Source organism: Nyctibius grandis, chromosome 1, assembly GCF_013368605.1.
Source record: "Nyctibius grandis isolate bNycGra1 chromosome 1, bNycGra1.pri, whole genome shotgun sequence".
Taxonomy (NCBI): Eukaryota; Metazoa; Chordata; class Aves; order Nyctibiiformes; family Nyctibiidae; genus Nyctibius; species Nyctibius grandis.
The window spans coordinates 57984019-58003118 of NC_090658.1; the positions used below are offsets into that span (position 1 = coordinate 57984019).

General features: G+C 37.5%; 1 protein-coding gene across 1 annotated transcript in view; it reads left to right on the forward strand.

Moving 5' to 3' along the window:
* The first annotated feature begins 14905 nt into the window (after nt 1-14905).
* The window catches only part of ESR1 (estrogen receptor 1), a 114655-nt gene continuing 110460 nt past the window's right edge, over nt 14906-19100 (forward strand). The window contains 2 exon segments of the mRNA XM_068395256.1: nt 14906-15203; nt 15206-15404. Coding sequence (XP_068251357.1) covers nt 14978-15203; nt 15206-15404 — 425 coding nt within the window. The 5' untranslated portion in view covers nt 14906-14977.

The window sequence follows — 19100 nt, forward strand, 5'->3', positions numbered from 1 at the left end:
AGTGACCATATGATGGTGAAAGCAAAAGACAAGTATTTTGTCTTTCAGTAGCAGATGAAGACTTTCTATGATAGTATGATAATGAATATTCTGTAATTGTGATCTACTCATATTCAATCTTTGTCTGAAAAACAGAAATATAAGGCATACAAGAATTGGCTTGCTATATCAGAGCAAAGTGTTGATGTCTGTCGCCATAGGTATTTTGCCTCGCACAGCCTTTTAAATCCTGAGTGTGGAAGCTACATTTAGCTGAAAAAAATCTGTCTTAATATTTTTAATATGGATGGAAGCTTTTGATCTTTCTGTCACTCAACCTGTGATTTTAGTTATTGAAATTGACGGTATATTTTATTCACTTTTAAAAACTGAATAGTATATCTAGTTCAAATATTTCTCTTCTAGTAAAAATTCATGACTCAGTGTCACTGTGGAATTGAGTCAAAATAATTTTGGTAGTATTATGTTTATTATTCTTTGTGAACACTTGCTAATTAAAAAATATTTAGAATATTCCTCTTAAAAGTAGTTTATCTTGCTGTTTGTCTTTTGCATAGAATGTGGAAAAAACTGAACATCCTCATAAAAAACTTGTGAAAAAACAAAATACTTCTTGATCTTAATCAGGGACCATTTTTTCTTTTGCAAACATTGAATCTTTAGAAGAAACAAAATTATTTGTTAAGGACAACATTGTATAATGTAGATAATAGAAAATAAATAAGCCATGTAGTAAGCATATGTAATCCATGGTGTATTTGATTCAATTTCATTATGACCAATGTGATGTGTGGTGGACAATGTCCCTTTGTCAGTGTGCATCCTTTCTGTTTTGGCTTGTTTCTCTTTGAGTACACTTTTAAATTAATCTTAGGGCTAGCTGCTGGCTGAACCAAGGTGGTCTCCCTCTTCACTCTGCCATGTGGTCCTGCAGCTTCTCCTGATTGGCTCAAGAGCTGTACCCGCATGATACTTGCCTTTCAGAAAACAACCAGAGCTTTTTGCTAATGTCAGTCTCCAGACTGGAAGTATGGAAAGAGACAGGAATGCAAAAGACAGGAGAAGAGATATCACCATTTTTGTCAACAGTTCACTGCTAAAATCACTTGAGCTGTGTTGCAAAACTATTCTTTTTAAAACCCTGACAAGCACGAAAGATTGACTTTCCAGGCTGGCTTTCAGGAAGTTGAATTCCTGAACACTGAAAATGTTAAGGGATGTGTTTCCTCTGTGCCTTGCAAAACACTCCCATGACCATTTCGGGTCAGAAGTGCCAGCGGACTCACTGTGCATGCTCAAGTCATGCTGAGCCACTGGGAGCAGACATGCCCAGACTTTACAGTCCACATTGCTCTTGAACTTTGGCACCTAACAAGCAGAGTTGCAAACCAATCTTTTCAATCAAACTTAAAATCCAGGGGTTTTAGCTATAACGTAAATCAAAATACACCAAGATTATTCCAAGACAGCTGGACCAATTGTCCTGGAACAGCTTGCATCTGGCCTAATAGTGTTCCACAAAGTGGTGGATGGATGCAAAGTAAATACTAAGAATGATCCTGTAATTTTTAAACGGCTCAAACAAGCTCACTAATAGTTTGAAGCAGTGTTGTTTGGCATGTGCCAAACTTATCCCAGGAATATTGCAACAGTTACTAGTACAATTGCAGAGAGTCCTGCAGGTATGTCGTATTTTCACTAGAATGCAAGCAGCAGGAGAAGCAGAAGGAATTTCATCTACCTGTAGCTTACTAAAGGCAGTACTTCCCTGAGGAAGGCACTTTCAGCATCTTCATTGTCACTTCTTCATTGCTCAGCCACCTCTGAGGGTGGCTGACACTGGTCTCTGCATGCTAACCTCCTCGTAGGGGTTCCAGCCTTCCTGTGCCATTTGCAATGTCACCACGTTGGTTCTGGGCTGTAATGTGTCACCACTCCGGATAGCTCTAATGATGCCAGGACTATCTGTACTCAGGGGGAGGAGAATCAATACAGTGGAGAGTCTACACTACCAAGCATTTTTATTTCATGTCAAGGGGCCTTTCTAAGTATACCTATCCTGTCTGAAGAAGTGTGGTAGAAAGAATCATGCAATATTAATGCCTGATTAGTTCATATATTGCAACAGTACAGAGACAATAACTTGGTATACAAAGCATATAATCATATTAGCATTATGCTGTTTGTGAGACGGGGTTAATCATCTGGAGCATGGCACCGCCTAGCAACAGTCTGTCTTCACATTCCAGATGCTGAGACATGCAAAGATGGGCTTGGGGAGTCGATGCGTCAGTTGGTCCCTGCAGAGTACAGATCTGCCCTTTCTTTCTGTTGTGTTGCACATTGTGACACATTGCTGAGGTTTTGAGTATGCCAAGATCTCATTTAGGATTATTAGGAATAACCGCTATCCCTTGAGTTACACAATAAGAACTTAAATTTCTTGATATCTCTCCAATGGCAAAAATATTATTTAAAAAATCTTGAATTAATTTACAACAGGTGTAGAAATCTGTGATAGCCAACTGGTTGCAGCTTTTAAAAGGTTTGGCAGCTGTAAACTAACTACCTTGGAAAAATGGCAACTAGTTAATTATAACTCTGATTTTCCTTATATTAGTTTCAAATAAAACTTCAAATATCAATATTCTTATATTAGACGTCTCTAATGTCAATGATTGCTGTTCATTCTTTCTGTTTTTCTAATTACATTACTAATATAGCTAATAATTTCTGTGGCTTGTAGACCATTGTGGTAAATGAGTATGTGGAACTGTGGATTTCATACACCCTTAAGAATAGGAAACCTATTGCTCTCATGGGTTTCTGAACTTATAGGAGAGCCTGTATTGCAAAAGAACCATTGCATGAAATTATTGACTGCTCTGTTTCAGGAAGACCGCCATCTTGTTGCACAAAACAATGAAAATGGTAGAAGAACAAATAAAGATAGGGGAATGCTGAAATAATAAATAACTTTGACCTTTTTTTTTTTTTTTTTTGTCTGTCTGCTGGCATCCAGTTACTTTCTTTGATCTTCCCTGCCTTAAACAAGCTAATATCTGCCAAGGAGAGCGCAAACTGTTACTGAATCACTAAGGTCCTATTTGTTCCGCTCGACAGATGACAATGCATTTTTGTCTTTCTGCAGAAGCATAGAAGCAACTTTGAAAGCTTTCACCAACCAGAAGCCTAGTTTTTTTCCTACCGTGCTTTTCCTTTTTTTTGGGTGGGTTTTGTTTCTCATCTCCTTGAGACAGAGTGTACCGCAGATGATTGTGACACCATTTTCTGTTTGATACTGGTTAGACACCACTGAAGTTGTGTGATTTTTTTTGTTGCTCATTACTGTTGTGGCAAGAACTGAAGTCTTCAGCAGCTGTAACATATATTGGTGCTTCGGTTACATTATGGCTAGTTTGTGAGTGTCCTTTGCAATTGCCTACTTTGTAACTCCTGGATTTTTTGAACAATTGCTGTTAGTGCTAATTCTTTAGCTCTGTATAGGTTTCTTGCATGTGCAGTTGTTGAATTGTTTGCTAGCTTGATCAAAAGATTTTATTTTTTGAGTTTAGAAAACAGACTTCAGTTTTATTAAACAATGCTACCTCATAATGGAAAGCTAGCTGAGATACAATTATCAGGTCTATTTGAATTTTGTGAAGAAATGGAGAAACTCTTTCTTTAAGGGTGTTGTCTTCAGTCACTAGTATAAGCCTGGATATTTAAATCTGAGCTATTAAGTACACATTCTTTGTTCTATGCATACATTGTACTTAGCACAACAAGAACCTAATTTCTGATGGTGATCTTAGGTGCTCCTGAGTACAAATAACAATCACTGTAGAACTGAGTGTTTTGCATTGTTTTTTGGTTCAAATTCCATTGGCCATGCTTGTAGGCTTAAGTTAGTTTTAAAATCGGAACTTCTCCTCTGAGTAAGGAGTATACATTGTATCATAGAAACAGAATTTTGGAAAAGCTTGCAAGTTATTCCCAAAGAATGAGATATGACCTCTGTGGCTGTTAATTTTGGACTTCTCTGATGGTTGGAGATGTATGTGTGTGTGAGGATCAGAGTCTTAGGCCCTGATCCAGCAAAGCACTTAACTCATTTTTAAATTAGCTCATCATGATCAGTTCCACTGGAGACAGTGATAGCACAACCTTATTTAGGTCTATATATTTAATACAATCCCTATAATTTTTTTTCAAATAAAAAATGTAAAAGTAATAAGATAAATGTCCTATAAGGATTCATTTCAAGATCTTCCTGGTCCTGCATGTCTTCACTATAACTGTTACGGAAGAAGCTACTAATTAGCTCCAAAAAGTATCTTTTAATAGAGATGGTACATTTCAGCTACTTAAATGGAATCATATCTTCTGAGGAAACCTCTTACTGAGACTTCTCTTCTAGAAGGGCTGATTTTTGTTAGAATTAAGAAATATTTTGTTAACTGGTGACTGAGAATTTTAAAAAGTACACCAGAACAGAAGACACAGCTCCCAGTTACAAAGGCCCGATGAATTATTAACTCACAACATCTTTCGCTACAACATCTACCACACTTTTTCTATCTATCTAGAATATTGAATTTGCTGTTTCACTTGGGGATCTGCACAGGATGACTGCAGCCTGTACTTTCCCTGCTGAACATGATCATTTTTAATGAACTTTTGCTGTCTGGGTGCTTTTCTACAGTATGTGCCAGATGGATGACCACTGGCAGCAATGAGCCACTCAGATGGGGCTGTAGTTGTTGCTGGACCGGTGGTGGCAATAATGAGCCAGTTCTTGAGATCAAGGAGAGAATACAGAAAATGCTATAGCAACACTGGTTAGTTCAACAACTGATTACCCCTTGTGGACTTTTCCTTTTGGACTTGAGGTTTGTGAGAATAGTCCCAGAGGTAAATTTGACACCACCTTCCTTGTGTGACACTGGCAACAGACCAATGGCTCTGTGATAATCTCTAATGGATAGAGGGAAATTAAGGTACACAAAAGGGCTTGATGTGCTGGCTGCAGGTTATTCACAGGTACATGTAGCCATGCTTGCAATAGCAGAGAAGATCGATTGACAATGATTAGTGGAGTAACTAAATCAAATCCTATTCTCTGAAGATGCCCAGAAAATGAGGGCTTCTTCTACCAGCAGCTGAAGCCAGATACTCCTCGTAGACAAGAAAAGGATGCTGAAGCACCAAGACTTTTCCAAGCCATTTGGGTGAAGTTTTATCATGGCCTCATGGTTGCATAACTTCTTGAGGTGTTAGGGTTAGCCTTACCACAAGGACCTTTCAATTGGAGGATCAGCTTCTGGGAAGGAAATGTGAATGTATGAGGTGTTAAAACCAAACGTAGTATATTTGAATACCATTACTGGAGAGAAATTAATTCGAATAATTCATTTGAATACCATCACTGGAGTGAAGAAATTAGGTCATGCCATAAGATTGATTCTACACTGTCTTCTGGTTTGGGGTTAGCGTCTACCTTCTAAACACTTGGACACTCTGGTCACTTTACTGTACATGTCTCTGCATCATATGTATATGTGGAAAACATGACAGAGGTAACTAGACCCATGGAATAACACTTCAGATGAGTCTTTTGATGAAGACAGTCATTCCAGCAAAGAGGGCAGCTGGTTTTGTTTTGGGGAAGCCACAAAAGATGGCTGTCTGCTTACCACCTCAGTCTGGTGGGTATTCAAACACATGTGCTGCCATTGACTACTGAAACAGGTAGGTTCAGTACTGGGACAATGGGCCAGCGAAGGTATTTTAGATAAGGATGGAGCAGTTTACAGAAATGCTGAGAAGGTACAGTGAGGTCAATAGATTTTTTTTTTCCCTCCTAACTCAGATTATGACACGGGAACTGAGATTCTAATACATTCATCAGGCCAGTGAGTAAATGAATTGAGGGGAAGGTGAATTTGCCCATGGAGCTTCCTTAATTCTTATCTAATATAGGGAAAATAGCAGACCAATTAAAAAGACAGATGTCTTGATGAAAGAGCCAGCAGAAGGGTTGAAACCATCAAATGGGATCTTGAAATCAGGCATCTGTGGAGAATGGGGAAGAGACCATCATCAAAGTAATAAATATCTTCCGAGTATTTTGTTGCAGATCTGTGTATTAGATGCACAGAATCATAGAATAAATGGGAAGGGATGTCAAGATGTCATACTAGTCCAAACCCCTGCTCAAAGAATGTATTTTTAGATCAGCGTTCCTCAGGGACTTGTCCAATTGAGTCTCAAACTCAAAGTTGAGTCTCATCCTCAAAGGACAGGTAGTTCCCAGCATCTCTGGATAGCTGTTCCAGTATTTGACCATTCTCATGGTAAAAAATTTATATGTAATATCTAGTCAGAATTTCCCATAGTCTAACTTGTGTCCTGTTGCCTCTTGGAATGTTACGCGCACCTCCAAGAAAAGTCTGGCTCTCTATTTTCTGCCTTCTCTGATCAGGTGGTTGTAGTTAGCAATAAGGTCTCCACGAGCCTTTTTTCCTACAGTTTGAGCAGGCCCTGCTGCCTGAGGTTGTCCTTGTATATCCTGACCCACCTGGGGCCTCTGGACTTGCTTCTTGTACTGGTAGACCCAAAAGGGAGTAAGGGTAACAGAAGTCCTGCATTGAAAGGCCTAATTTGAGCCATCTTCTTTAAGAGTAGAGATTATAAAATGTCAAGCACTTGTGTTTCTCTTTAGTTCTTCATTGTTAGCAAATGTGTCTTTTGAAAATACAAAATAGAGTTGAACATGTTTTAGGTAACAGTTGCAGTGTAACTTGAAACTACAGCAAGAGGATACGAAAAAGTAGTCTTACAGTGTGGTATTTGAGAGGAGAGAGCTGAGAGAGTTTACCTGAGGAGAACGTCATCATGCATATTTTGCATGCCCATGGATGCACTTGCACAGAGCACTCGCACGCACATGTTTAGACCTGAAGTGTAAGAGGCTTTGTTGCTCAGTACACAGTCAAGCATTTGGCAGGAAAATAAGTCTTGAGAAATAATACTGCAAGTGAGGCCAATTAATTATGAAATATGACTGATTAGCAAATGGAGCTGACATCCACTAAGCAAACCTGCTGAAACAATAGAAGACCCTGGGGAAGGGATGAGGGCAAAGGCAGAGGGAAGAAAAATGTTTGCATGTGTTGCACATGTTCTGCCATTCTTTCGCTGTCAAAAAGGTGATTTTATGTTTAATCCTGATATCTGGAAGACCTTTTTTTTACACATAGATTCATGTATTACTAACGTTTAATTTGTTCTGTGTAGTTCAACAGAGGTACAACCTATCTTTTAAGTGATCTGAAGAACTGAGTTATACTATGTGTTATACTAATGATAGTTCATCAGTTTAAAGGTTTAGTCTTCTGTAGGGATGGCATACTGGGGTGTGTGCCAGTTAGCCTGAAATCACCCCAGGGTACTTCAAGGTTAAACTAAATAAAGCATTTACAACTGTGGAATACAGGTATCACAGTTACTAATTTATAATGGTGTTTGAGAGGCTGCTTCATTCTGTCTTCCAGTTAAGACATACGCTTAACCCATGCCTAAAGGGTCATTTCTTGTGCAAAGTTTATGTGATCAGGTTGGGGAAGCAGGCTTGCTTTTATACGCAGTCTTTTTTAGGGGTTTCCTAAGAGTTCATTCAGATACAAATCTCTCCCTCTACCCACACCATTCCCACATCACTCCTCCAAGATATCCTACTCCTAGATTTAAGGACTTTGTTTCAGCACTTGTTTCCTCAAATAAGCTGTACAACAGTTGTCTTAACTGGCTGTGCAATGTTGGAATTTTGTGCTCAGCATTCATGCCTCAAATCTCATAAACAAAACCTGTCAGTTTTGCTAATATCGCCACATGAATGGGATTAAGCATGTATCTCATTTCTGACTAATTTTGGGAGCCCAGACATGGTAATATTTGATCATTTTTTGCTTCACCCTTAAGCCGATCACCCTTAAGATGCTTCACCCTTAAGCCAATCTCAATAGATACAAAGCTGTCTTCCTTCTGAAGACTTTTGAAATTTTCTTGCTAGGCTGTTTTCAGAATGCTAACTCGTGGTGATCAGTCACTCCATTCAATTTGTCTTTGATATAACCACAATAAATGAATATGAACATGGGATACTAAGCTCCAGTTTTTCATTTCAGAGCTCATTTTTGGGTTTAGATGAAGCTAGTTCCATGAGAAATGGTCTGTTAAGGTGTTGTGTTTGTGATTAAGCAGGGAATGTTGCTTAATGTTAAATCACAGTATTGTTGCTTTTCTACCAGTGAACATCTTTGTTCACAAGTGGTTAACATTTTGTGTAGGAAAGCAGAGAAATGTCTTTTTTTCTTCCCTTTTTCTGCCTCTGAGAAAGCATATGCTAACTCTTTGAAACATCAGTATTTGCTAATATCTTTTGAGTTTGTCCAGAGTACTCAGGTATTTTGGCCCATTTTATGTAACTAGTAAGTCATTTATGCTGTATGAGTTGGGCACAATTATTTAGTCTTATCATCTCCCATCTTTCATAGGTACAAAAAACTGAAGAAATGCACAAGCTAGTTATATTACAGCATGTCTTCTACTTGTTTAGGAAAGGTATATTTCTACATGTTGTATTTTAATGCCCAATTGAAAAGGCAGATGGTGCCCCATTTTGGTGTCAGGAAATACAGTCTGTACATCTGGAGACTGAAATTCACTATTATAATTGACACAATAATCTGCATTTAAGCCCAGACTCTTACGCTACCCCAGAAGAGTAATGAAAGGGGAAAATTTTCTGTATCTATACTAGTCTGGACAGTAGCATGTCATTTACTATTTTGGGAAGTTTTGTGCCCCTTCTAGTCAGGATTAGTATCTAAGAGAGGGGAGAGCAGGCTCAGTCAGGAGAGACATTTTAGAAGTCTCAACTCTTAATACTTGCAATTTTTCAAGGGTTGAAATGTTGGCCAAATGTGGATGGAAGTTTCAAGAGGAATAGCAAAAGAGAGTTTGTGACACGTAGTTTCAGCTCCCTGCCAGATTCAAAGTTCTGCTCCAAACCCCTCATTTGCTACAGCAAAAAAGGTTTTCTTGTTTCAAAACAGGGTTTCTAGAAATCTTTAAGGAGGGAAAAGCAAAAAATGTCTTTCCAATTGGATCAGATACTTTGAAATTATTCTCTGAGCTCATCACTGACATGTAAAAATTTCCACCTGAATGGCTAAAATCTGATAATATCATAAATAGCTGTAAGCAAAGTCTTAAATTTAAAGCATCAGAATACTTTACCAAAAAGCTATGCTGACATCCCAGCCTAATTTTCCTCTTGATTACAAAGATAATTTCAAAGTATGTGATAGATCTTCTCACACAAAACAAGGTGTGAGGTAAAACAAGGTTGTATTTAAAATGTTATAAATTAACAAATGTATGTGTGAATAATTGTATTCCACAGTTCCCTGTTTGGAATAAGAACAATTTGAACAAATGTCCCCAAATTCTTTACTTACATTGACAAGTGAAAGCAGAATCTCCTCTTTTGACCAGTAAAACCAACTTAAAGCAATAAATTTAGAATTAAAAATCCTGGCTCCAGCTTTTTCATGCCCATGGTTGGTTTTTGGTAAGTTATTTGGGGGTGGGGTAAAAAAAGGTATACATCTTCGTACTAACTTATAAAAAAATTAATGTTAAAAACGCACCAATAACAGCGTGAAACACTTTATCTCTACTAAGAGCCTAAGGAATTTTTAAGCATACCTCTTGCTTTGCTAGTGGTATCAAGGGTTTTACGTTTTTTTTTTTTTTTCAGAGAAGATTTATAAATCAGTGGGGTAGATGGTGCTGTTCTCCAGCTGCCTATCTTGAGGAGTTTCCTCACTGGACTAAACACAACATAATTTCTCTGTAATGTTACAGTGGAATCTTGAAAAAAACATAATGATTCCCCCTGTTATGTGCAATAGATTCTTCTTTAATTGCAGCAGCTAAAAAAAGCTTCTATCTTTATAGCTGTGGAACCAAAGCGGTGAAGTTTATGGTCTCTTACTGTCAGCAGGTTTATGGAAAATTTATAGTATATGTTCTCAGTTCTGAGTTCACCATTTTTTGTTGGAATATTTACTAAAACTAGTGCTGAAAAAAGCCCATTATAAGATTAGGAGTTTTGCTATCTTTAATGATTCCTATAATTTGAATAGTCTTTGCGTAGTGTTTTTGCTTTCATCTCCTTTTCCCTCAAACTGCTATTTTATCTTGTTCAGAATCAAGGATCTGTTCAGACTGTTTCTTCCTCCTTCTCTTTTTCTTTTTTTTTTTTTCCTTCCTATGAGCTGAACTTTTTTTGTTACCATTCCCTGACTGGCTTTCGGGACTTTGAGTTAATAGAAAATTACTGATAGTACTGGAAATCACAAACCTTCTTTTGGTTATTTAGATAAGGTAATGTTTTCTATAATTATTGTTATCTATACTTTTCCTTTTTCTGTTTCTGAGTCCATTTTGCTGGTGCCGCATTTTTTGCAATCAGTGGAAGGAGGATACTTTTTTTTTTTTTAAGCTATGTTAAAATTTTGGAGTGAAAATATGTTCATGTTGTCTGTTATGGTAAGAATCCTGAATTTGATTTAGTACCGTCCTGTTTGCAGCTAGTAAGGGTGTTGGACTGATGGTCCAGCTGAGCCAAACTTCAGAGAAAAAAGAAATGTAAAAACTAGAAGCAAACTGTTAAGCAATGAATTGAAATGAACAGAATTCACCTTTAGAAACATATCTAAATGTTCTTCAGCTGTAAATTATGTTAATTTAACCAGAGAGCCACAGAAAGGGGATTTAGTTTAATGTTACTACATTTGGTATTTTATTAGTGTAATTTAGAGTAAATTCCTCACTCTGGAAATCTGAGTTGGGCCCTAGAACTCTGGCATAATCTAGAAAAGCAATATAGAAATGTTGAGATTTTTAAAAAGGGGAACACAGGATTTAATCAGTCACTTCCATTCATTTAATCAATCCATTTCTCATTTCCGTGAGAAGGATAGTGTCTATATCCTCACTGTTTCAGAGTTCCATCCCTTGACTCAGTCTCACTATAAAATCACTGTGTATGAAGAAGCAGTTTCTGCTTTGCCCTTCCTTGTCAACAATGTCTGTAGTGATCTTCAGTCACAGTGGACTGTCCCCTTCTGCTTCTTCAGTATTCATTAATTGCTACTCTTGCCTTTCCTTCCTGTTTTTTTCACTATTTTAACATATGCTTACATATCACGTATCCATAAATCTAGGTGGATCAAAACCAGCATTAATTTTATTTGTATATTCCCAGAAGTCAGAAATTATAGCAAAAAAACTCCTACACCTGATATAAATTTAGCAAATCTTCAGACTTTGTAGAACCAATTTCCCTCTATTTTTTATGAGTGTCTGAGGAAGACTGGGATAGGCAACTTTCTCCTGTAGTATGTGATTGGTAACTCCAAAACAATATTAGGCCTCTATTAAGGTGAGAGAAATACGTAGGGCAGCTTGGTTGCAGTTGAATACACGTAAGTGAAGCAATTACCAAATCCGAAAAGGTAGATTTCCCATTGACCTAAGTATTTTTTGAACACTTCTGTCTAGCACTGGAAATGAAGATGCTGGCCAGCCAATTAATGTTTTAATTTACCCTCTGTCGTTACTACATGTGATTTTTAAAAAAATATGCAGTGAATGAGGCAAGCCCTTCTGTATGAGATCTGCATATTTTAAAGGCCTACATGAAGGGGGATCACAGATGTAGTGAAGTTTTTGCATAGACTTCTTCTCTGTTGGTAAAAAGTACCAAATAGTATTGCTGTATCCTGCACATATTTCCATATTGTGCTCATAACATGTAAAACCTGACATATAATAGATCAAGTGATTAAACTGGATGGTGGAGTAGGTCCTGGCGTTTAAGACCAAAGAACAGGTTTTAGAAACTTAGGTCTCATTTTTCTGTGGGGCGAGCCCACAAGAGGACGCATCTAACACCATCTCTAAAGCAGGGTGAACTTGCAACATGTGTTAATTTGGAGCAAGCGGGATAGTCATCACCATGCAGGATAAGAAAAATAACCCCCTCTGATAATCTGTTGCATTTCACAGCTTTTTTTGTATCTAAAAATTCCACATATTGTATGCAGAATCAAAAATTGATTTTATGCAGTGTACACAAATAAAAAATTCACCTTCTTCCTGGGATTGGGCTTGACTCACCCTGCCTCACCCTTGCCCTTTCTTGCTCTCTCGCTCTTCTTCCACAGAAAAAGTGAGCCAAACGTTACAGGATGCTATCACAGGGATTCCCAGCCAGTCCCTAAGATCTTGTTGGTGGCACTCACATTTTTTCTTCCGAGATGCATACCAGGTTGTGTGCTGCAGGGATACTGCAGCTATCTATTGCTGAGCCCTTTTAGGAGGCAGGACTGTAACTTTCCACACTGGCTTGTGGAAAGCTGCTCATAGGGTCCCTAGTTTAAATGGTACGGAGCTTTTACTTAACCCTACAGTGTGTTTTAATGCTGTTTGCACATGGTGGAAGTTTTAAGTATTTGTATCCCTGAAAACACAAACCCTCACAAAATAATTCATGAGGTTTTTAAAAACTGCATGTAAGGAGCACTGAGGTTGCACAGGATGCACTCAAAAGTCAACTCTCTGTGTGCACACTATATCTTCCATATTCTGCACAGCTATTATACTGGAGCATTTTATTGCATGTCAATATACTAATTCTAAAACAATGTACATGTTGTATAATGCTTTAAGTAAGAATTTAAAGTCTATTTTGTAGCACGCAATAGAAGTGGGTACTTCTTGTGGCAGGCAGATTCACATTAATTTTCATATTATGCAGTTTGATGCGAGATAATGCTTTTTTCTGTGTATTACTGAAGCACGGAATGAAATCTATAAGAATGACTGACCTTAAACTCATAACTGCCATTCATTTCAGTCTGTGTAGCCCAGCAGACTGGCTGCTGAGAGCTATGCTTGCTTGCTGTTTTGTGAGCCTCTGCCGATGCACGTTCTCCCACTCTATGCAAACATGCACACAGTCTCCTTTTTTTCTCTCACACTGTCTGACATATTTTCAGAATAACTCTTCTAAGACTTTCTGAACTGCTGGGTATGATTGTCTGATTATTATTTTTTTAACTGGGAACATGTTCAGCCCAGTGTTATTTAAACAAGCTTATCTCTTTGATCAAAGTCTACAATCTGAAATTTGAACAGGGTAGGAAGGGTGACGCGGTGGGTTGAGGAAATCTATCAAGTACCTATTTAGGTGTGTGCTGCTGTCTCAGCTGTGTGCCTGCGGAGGTACAAATGTGTATTGCTTCAGAATAATCTTGCTAATATAAATACTTTGGCTATTTTAGTAGAAGTGTCTGAAAGGACAGTATTATTACTAAAATAAAACATTTCTTAGTAAACTTTTCTTGAAGCTATTAGTGACCTGCATATTCAATTTTTCAGTTTCTTGGGTTTTTTGAAGACTGAGCTGAGTAACTGTGCAGTTGTGTCAGTATAGCATAGACTTTGCTAGTATTCAAAACATAACTGGAGTCCATATATTAGTGCATTTAGGGCTGGCATTAACCTATTTCACTGACCTGAACCACAGACCACAGCAATAAAGCTAGAGAGCTTGAACAGTTTCTGGAGGTTTTCATTTAGCTGGTTCAGGAGAACTGGTTTCTGCAAAGTTAAAACTATATGGAATGAGATTGGCAAGATGAAGCATGCATACCATACCTTTTCATTATGTTCTCTCTCTTCCTTTTTTTTTTTTCCTAAATATAACTTTGAGAGGCATTTCAGTTTATTTTAAAGCCGATCCCATTTGATTATTTTAGATTACTCGATTTTCTAGTCTGATTTCAAAATTCAAGTTTGCTGAGCTTTTGTTCACAGGACTAGGAAAAAGAATTTCCTGTATTCAGGTCACGTGTCATGCAATCAAATAATTTTTTCCTAACTTTTAGGATCTTCCTGTGGCAAAGTCTGAACGATGCTTTGTTTCATCATCATTTTTACAGCCTAAAAAGCAGACAGAAATTTCTAGGCTAATCTAAAGTTTTTCCTTGCTTTTTAATGTTGTTATTACACTCTAGTAACTTCAAGTTGCTATTACTGATGAAAGTATATTATAAACCTTTTCTTCTACATTGATATCATACACCCTTTAACTTTGTTAGCTAGTTTTATTGACTGAGGCTCGTTACGCACACACACACACACAGACAGATGCATGCACGCGCTTGCACACACACACATTCTGCTTTGCCCTATCTCAGTTACAGCATAGTCCTACCCAGGGTCATTACAATGTACACATTACATATTTCTAGCAAACATGAAAATGAATCAAACGGGAGGAGAGATAAGCACAGATAGATTGGAGCCTGCTGAGGAAATAAAAGGCAGTAATCTGCCTGACCACTGGACTACTCTTCCTGGCTGGATTTAAGTGTTCTTTCCCGTTAGTTGCTGCGGAGCGCTGGCTACCCTGAAGTGAAAAATTAAATGACTAGTAAGAATGAAGTAACATTTAGCGGGACAATTATTTGGTATAACTCCAAAACTAATTGTTTCTGAAGTGATGTTTAAACCAACGTCGGCACAAGAGAGCTCCTGGCTCACGGCCAGCACCTTGTAATGCATATTAGCGCAGATGAGGAGTTCCTAAAAGTTAGAGAGAAGGAGAGGGAGGGAGCGAGAGAGAGAATGCGCGTTTTCAGTGCTCGCTCCGTATTTGTTTGTATCCTCCTCCTTGCTGAGATTACAGGAATACCTGTGTCGTGCTCCTTTATTATGATTTCTGCTGAGCCTCAGAATAGATTCTGGTATTTTTTTTATGGTGGACTGCCAGCTGCCGATCTCGCTGTTGACAGTAAAAGCAAGATATGTTCCTTGCTCACTGCCATTAGCACTGACCATGACCCTTCACACCAAAACCTCTGGAGTTACCCTGCTGCACCAGATTCAAGGCACTGAACTGGAGACACTGAGCAGACCTCAGCTGAAGATTCCCCTGGAAAGATCGCTCAGCGACATGTACGTGGAGAGCAACAAGACAGGAGTTTTTAACTACCCAGAAGGGGCCACTTATGATTTTGGTACTACGGCTCCAGTGTACGGCTCTACTACTCTCAGTTATGCCCCTCTTCTGAATCTTTTGGGTCCAGCAGTCTGGCAGGATTTCACTCACTGAACAATGTCCCACCAAGCCCAGTGGTGTTCTTGCAAACGGCGCCCCAGCTCTCACCCTTCATCCATCATCACACCCAACAGGTACCCTATTACCTTGAAAACGAACAGGGCAGCTTTGGGATGAGGGAAGCTGCTCCTCCAGCCTTCTACAGGTAAATGCTACAGATAATTTTTCGTTCTTCTTTACGCAGATGAACTGAGAAAATTAGAATGGGGAAATCTGTATGCTCTAATCTTTTCTTTTTGTGTAAAGGACCATGTGATTTAATTGAATCATCCACGATATCTAGACCATAAAAAATACTGTAAAATAAAACAAAACTGTAATTAACAGCACACTGTGACTGTAAACTGTAGATTTTGAAAACTGTACATAAATGAGAAACAAATTGGATAATGAGTGTAAATGTTTCCTGGGAAAACATGAAATCATAATTGATTAAAGAACGGCAAATGACCTCCCTGTTGTAATATATTAGAATTACTGTCAGAAGTATACTAAAGGACTTCTACCGTCACACATTTCTGAGTGTGAGTGCTTGTTTGTTCAGCTCTTAGCTGGTAGTAAGAGTGTTTTTCTCCTCTGGCTTCCTTACAGTGTGAGAAGTGGCTTATATAGGAAGTAGTTCAGAAGCACAATATCCTTCCTAATCAAACAGTTAGAGCTGACTCAGTGACAGTATTTCAGTCAGTAACCACCTTCATGAGCTATCCTAAGAGCTGTGTACATATTAACTTACATTTTTTATTGGATACATTTTCATTAATATATATTAACCATAAATCTATCATGCTGCATTTCAAAATATAAGATTTTTGTGTTTTTTTGTATTTTTATCCCTCAATAGAAAGTTTGTTTGTGGTTTTTTTTTGTCTGGAATAGGAAGATAAAATATCTTTGAATACTTTGGGGTGGAATAATTATCCTTGGTTTAAATATTTATTGTCAGTTGTGACAACGTTTATGTAATTTCTGAAGTAAGTGGTAGAAATTGATAGAACTGTAGCTTCCAAGAAAATATAGCCAAACACAGCAATACCCACACTGTTAATGTTTGTGCAGTGTTAATAGCATAGTTTTGCATCAGCTTATTATATTGGGCTTCAGTGAATCAAAGTGAACAGTTAGATGTATTTTTTTTCTTCCTAAACTCTGTCTGTATCTGTTTATTTGGGAGATACAGGTGAGTTTGCTAGGAATGGAATGACTCTGAAAAAATAAAAGCAAGTTATTCTTTCACTGACAAGGGCCAGACTCTGCCAGACTTTATTTAGCACAATATAACATGTTGCTGTGAACAGCAACATATGTTCTTAAAGACAGTCTACTCAGCCTGATTAAGAATCTGGTCCAAAAAACCAGATGATGATTGCACTTTTCATAAATGATTAATCAGTTTTGAGGAGCAGATGGAATAAAGACTGGTGAAATGGTAGATAACGGTTAAGTCAGACTGTCCAACACAGTGATCTGTTAACTGAATTGGTTCAAACAAAATGCATTTTAGTGCAGCCAAATACAGTACCTCCAGGAAGAGTGAATACATGTCAGAGCAGAAAGATCTTGTATGTTTACCAGTGACTTGAGAGTGAAACTGCACTTTGTGCTAGATTAAAGGCTTTTTTTCACATGAATGGCCAGTGCAAACCTATAGTGAAAAGTGTGTAAGTGACCTTAGAAATGTAAACAGTGGAATAGTGAGTTTGTGAAGTTGAGATGCACAGGCAGAAAATGTACTATGGTCAGGATGTTTTAGTTCAGGAGGAATCAAAACCGAGAATCACCTGGAAATAGAAAATCAACTGTGGAAATAATGTTTTTTTTTATTTTTAAACAGTGAATTGAGGTGAGGCACTTCAAAATAAAATTAATGTACTTGTTTAGTTTAGCTACTGGAGTAAACATGTATGGCTAGTGCTGGATTCCCTATTTCCTGACATTTCTGATCAAGGATGGGCGTCTCCCATGGAGATGTGTTTTAGATATTAATGGGGCTTAATGCAGAAGTAATTATGTGAATTTATGATCTTGGATATGCAGGTTGTTAATTTGCATACAGTGTTATACAAATGATTCAATAGCCCCTTCCAGCCATAACTCTGTAAAATGCATCTTACGTGGTAATAAGAAATGTGTTTCAAAGTGCTTGCTATGATTATCCTTTGTTAATAGGCACAGTAGTGTTGGAATGAAATTAATACAAGCATTGCTTTTTTTTCTTTTAAGATTTGCAAGATTGTGTTTACAAAGTTATCCTCACAACATTAAACATTAGGTCTTTATTCTTGTGTTTTGGCACAAATCCAATCATCAATAGTCTGTTAAAAATAATTTCAATAGGTGCTTAATGTCTGGGAAAAAATTAAATATCTAATTATGGGGTTTAAAAACAAGTTCTTGAAAAAATATAGTTATGCATGAATTTCCAATTCGCTTTATTCATTTGGCTAATCTCATCAGTTTTAACTGGATTATGGGAGAAAGAGCATGGGGCAGTGTAATCTGTCAATGAATAAATTAATGCTGGAGATGAGAAGATGTCTATCTACCAAAATGGTGAGTTTCTGGAACAACCTACCAGTGGGAGTGGTAAAGACAAAAATTCTCAGACTGAAAGCCCCAACAAAATTTAAAATGGATTGTGATCAGTTTACGATATGACTGCCTGCTTCTATAAGTAAAGTAATCTAAGACCCAGAAAGACTCCTCTGCAATTCTTATTTACATTTCTGTGTAACAGAATTGTGCTGTTTTGCTTGTAAGACTAAAATACTTTCATTGCATCATCCTATTATACTATGGATTTGAGATGCAAATAAAGCATTCTGTGATGCAAGTGGCTAGGACAATAAATAATCATTCTAGGTTGGAGCTGAAATTGTATTCTGTTAATGCTTGTATAAAATGTTAATGATCTTCAGTCACAAAACTCAAAATGTGAGAAGGAAAACTTCTAATATGTCTTTTGATTTTGTTAATAAGCATTCAAAATTGTGCTGACTATAGACACGTATGTAGCTACATATGTGTTAATTCTGAAGTTATGTTTTATTTCTTTTAAATTGTGTTTCCTTTTCCAAAAGGCTTTGTATCTTATGGCAGGATAACAACAGACCTCTATATCTAGCTGAAGAACATAACAATACATATAGAAAAGAACGATTTTGTAAAGTATACAAAAAATATACCAATCTCCTCCTTTGTGGAGTTTCTAAATCATGGGACATCAAAATTTGAGAAAAGAGAAGGGGCTTAATTAATTCAAATTGTGCTGTCTCTGACATGGCCCCTTTTATGTCTGACCTTGTGGCTGTTTTTATACGGAGCCAAACTAAAATACCTTTCCCTTATCTTACAGTGTCAGTATCTTCCAGTAAGAGGGAGAAGGCATAGCGTTAGTTATGTTTTTAATTCTCTTCAAATGTTACATATATTTTATTTTCTCGCTCACTTTTATAGTAGATTTTTTTATTAAATGCTGACTAGTAGTTTATTATTACAGGAAATCCTGTACTCATGGATATTATGGTAAACTAATTGAAAAGTTTCTTTTGTTCTTAACTATTAAGTTTGAGTTCTGGCCATTTCTGGTTATTTCCTTGTGATTTTTGGCAGGTTTTTTTTCATTCAGGGAAAAACCCAGAAGCATTTCAGTCACTAATTTACCTCAGTAAATTCCTATGAGCAACAGCAAAGATGAATCCTTTTTGTTCTGCCAGTGTGTGATGTTCCAGTGTCACCCCACTGATGAGTTTGCACTTCTCAGATCTGAAGTGAAATCGTGCCTGTATTTCAGGCTCTATGTAGCCTGCACTTAGTGCTGCTTCCAAATTTGGCCAAAACCCAT